General features: G+C 46.5%; 1 protein-coding gene across 1 annotated transcript in view; it reads left to right on the top strand.

Moving 5' to 3' along the window:
• Positions 1-3,042, top strand: part of scai (suppressor of cancer cell invasion) — a 21,441-nt gene that overhangs the window by 9,616 nt on the left and 8,783 nt on the right. Inside the window, exons 3-8 of the mRNA XM_015046843.1 lie at positions 473-590; positions 663-759; positions 839-937; positions 1,016-1,168; positions 2,105-2,206; positions 2,843-2,944. Coding sequence (XP_014902329.1) covers positions 473-590; positions 663-759; positions 839-937; positions 1,016-1,168; positions 2,105-2,206; positions 2,843-2,944 — 671 coding nt within the window. The remainder of the gene's footprint in view (positions 1-472; positions 591-662; positions 760-838; positions 938-1,015; positions 1,169-2,104; positions 2,207-2,842; positions 2,945-3,042) is intronic.

The following is a 3,042-nucleotide window of genomic DNA, read 5'->3' as shown; positions in this document are numbered from 1 at the left end:
GTAAAGGGGTCCATGGCTGGACCCCTTTACTTCCAGTATAACCATTAGAAGTAAACTGGGCGTCTTCATGAAACCAGTGTTGTGTTCATAGCCCAAAGTCTTACAGTGGAATTTAGTTTCTGTTTCATGACTGAAACGACTTTATTTGAACAAAGACGACCAACGAAACCAGCAGAGCACCGCTAGCTACAAAGCTAGCTATGCTAATTCTAAACAGTACACCAACACAGCATTTAATGGAAGCTAATGCTAAAGCGCTAGCTTCAGTTCACACCACAGCTGCCCTGGAAAAACTCCAACCCTCGCACACCAATTTAATTTCTACATCATTTCATGTTCTAGTAAATTATCAGGTTAAATTAAACTAGGGGAAGCTAAGTGCGCTAAATGATTTCAAAGTTAGCAAGGTGCTAAATGAAGAATTAGCCTAGCTGCTAGCGCATTAGCGGATGAGCTGTATATGGGACGTGTTGATGTTTCTCCTCCTGCAGCCTCCGGACCTCAGAGACCAGCTACCTGAACGAAGCCTTCTCCTTCTACTCGGCCATCCGCCAGCGCTCCTACTACTACCAGGTCAACAAGGAGGACAGGTCAGGCCCGGCTGGTCCGGTCCGGTCCGCCGCGTCCCGGCTGCTGTAGCTCTGATGGACTGTCTTTAACAGGCCTGAACTGGTGGTGAAGAAGCTCCGCTACTACGCTCGCTACATCGTCGTCTGTTTACTGCTCAACAAGATGGACCTAGTCAAAGTTCTGGTGAAGGTCTGGATGCTGATCGTGTCAGAGTGCGACCCGGTCTGTGGTTCCGGTCTCGGGTTTTCTAACTTTGGTCTGTCTGCAGGAGTTATCGGAGGAGATCGAAGACTACACCCAGCGCTTCAACACAGAGGACCAGCTGGAGTGGAACCTGGTTCTGCAGGAAGTGGCAGCTTTCATTGAGGTAACCTCTGACCCCGGCTGACCTCTGACCGTCGCAGGCTCGGTCGGGTTCACCCCTGTGTTCTGTCTGTGTGAACAGGCCGACCCGGCCGTGGTTCTGAACGACAACAACTCGGTGCTGGTGACCAGCAACCGGCTGCAGGACGGCAGCGTTCCCCCGCTGGAGCAGGGCATGGTGGTCGGCCAGCTGGTCCTCGCCGACGCCCTGATCGTTGGCAACTGCAACAACCAGGTTCTGACCCGCCGACCCGCTGACCTCTGGGCCCAGAACCACACTGGGACTCGGCTCCTTTGGCAGCTTTCTGGTGGTTTCACACGACTGGAACAAAACTGGGAACTATGGCTGTAGTGATACAATAATCTCACGATACGATATGACACACAATATTCTGCTCACGATGCAATATATATTGCAATATTCAGCAAACGATACGATTCAATACACTTTTGCGATTTTCTGAAAGATTTTAGAGGGACAGAGTGATTTTGGTGACATTTTGTGACTGTTATAGAGTTGGACTGAATTAATTTAACTGAAAACTGATTAAAAGCACCAACCACACAATACCTGGCTCTGGTTGGACATGGACACAGACTTGAAGTCGACAGCTGGACCAAATGAATCAAAGAAGTGGAGAGAAAACATGTTTCTTTTAATTGAAACAGTACAAACTGTAGCTTAAATGCATTTGTAAAGTAAATAAAGTGCACCAAGTACCTGCTCTGCATAGTTTGATACCTTTTAACCCTGACATTTAACATCTGAAGGAATCACTCTAAGCCTGATGACCTAATCACTCTCCCAGCGAAGCAAGCAGTGAGTGAGCAAGGTGACGGTTGGACGTTACGATACTTGCGGATGAATATCGATTTATTTCTAGGAAAGAAAATATCGATATATATCGCAAAATCGATATTATAACACAGCCCTACTGGGAACAAGTTTGGATTTGTCAGAAACTCAAACTGTTTCCTCAACAAGTTAAACATAAAGATTCATCAGAAATGATCCGACTCCATTTAAAGCTCCACAGCAGGAATGACGGAGCAGAGATTGGGATAAATATCATGTTTTTCCCAATCAGAGTTTCACTATGTTTGTGAATTTCATGACCTTTAGTTAAAATGGCTCAGTTGGCCCTGTCCTTGATGCTGCTGCCCCCTGCAGGTGAAGTTCAGTGAGTTGACCGTCGACATGTTCCGGATGCTCCAGGCTCTGGAGAGGGAACCAGTCAACCTGGCAACGCAGACGTCCAAACAGGCAACGCTGGTGGGTTTCTGGCTGAACGTGTTTCCAGACAAACAGGTTCAATAAAGAGACAAAAGGTTCATTTATTCCAATTCAAAAGGTGAGAACAGATGACCTTTGACCTTTACAGATGAACCTGATCTGAAGCAGGCTCTAAGGTGAGGCAGTGAACCAGGAAATGAAAGCTTCGTCCACTTCCTGGTTTTAGACGGTGAATAGCTGCAGCCGCCTGATTGGCTCTTCTTTCACATTGAAATATTGATGAATCTCATTACAAACTGAAATGTTTCCATGGCAACATCAAGGAGTTACAGAGCTTGTTGCTCTTTATGACATCAGCTGGTTAATATGTAATAATTAGATTAGTGAGAACGGAGCCCTGAGGAACTCCACATGGAGTTTCTTTCTGTCTTTGTTCTCTGGAGATCAATAAACAGAATATTTCTGATCAATAATCCTGGTAGCAATATTTACCAGGATTATTGCCATCAGTAGGTTTCCTGATGTTATGAAGATCAACAATTCAAATCCAGATAAAAACCAGATCACTTCACAGAAAGAGTTCAGAGATGTTCAGTTCTGAATCGAAGTTCCTCAGGGCCATGTGGGGATGAAACCAGCATGACGAGGATGATGATGATGGTGTTCTTCCTCCAGGAGCCCAGTGAGAAACCAGCCAAGAGGGAAAACCCCCATAAATACCTGCTGTACAAACCGACCTTCAGCCAGCTCTACACATTCCTGTCGGCTTCCTTCAAGGTCAGCCTGCGATCCTGACCAGTTCACCGTGACTCGGATCCTGACTAGTTCACCGTGACTCGGATCCTGACCAGTTCACCGTGACTCGGATCCTGACC

Source organism: Poecilia latipinna, unplaced genomic scaffold (genome assembly GCF_001443285.1).
Source record: "Poecilia latipinna isolate Pla-1442-1.1 unplaced genomic scaffold, P_latipinna-1.0 Scaffold795, whole genome shotgun sequence".
Taxonomy (NCBI): Eukaryota; Metazoa; Chordata; class Actinopteri; order Cyprinodontiformes; family Poeciliidae; genus Poecilia; species Poecilia latipinna.
The sequence above is the reverse complement of the archived record's forward strand: the minus strand, read 5'-3'. Positions and strand labels throughout refer to the sequence as shown.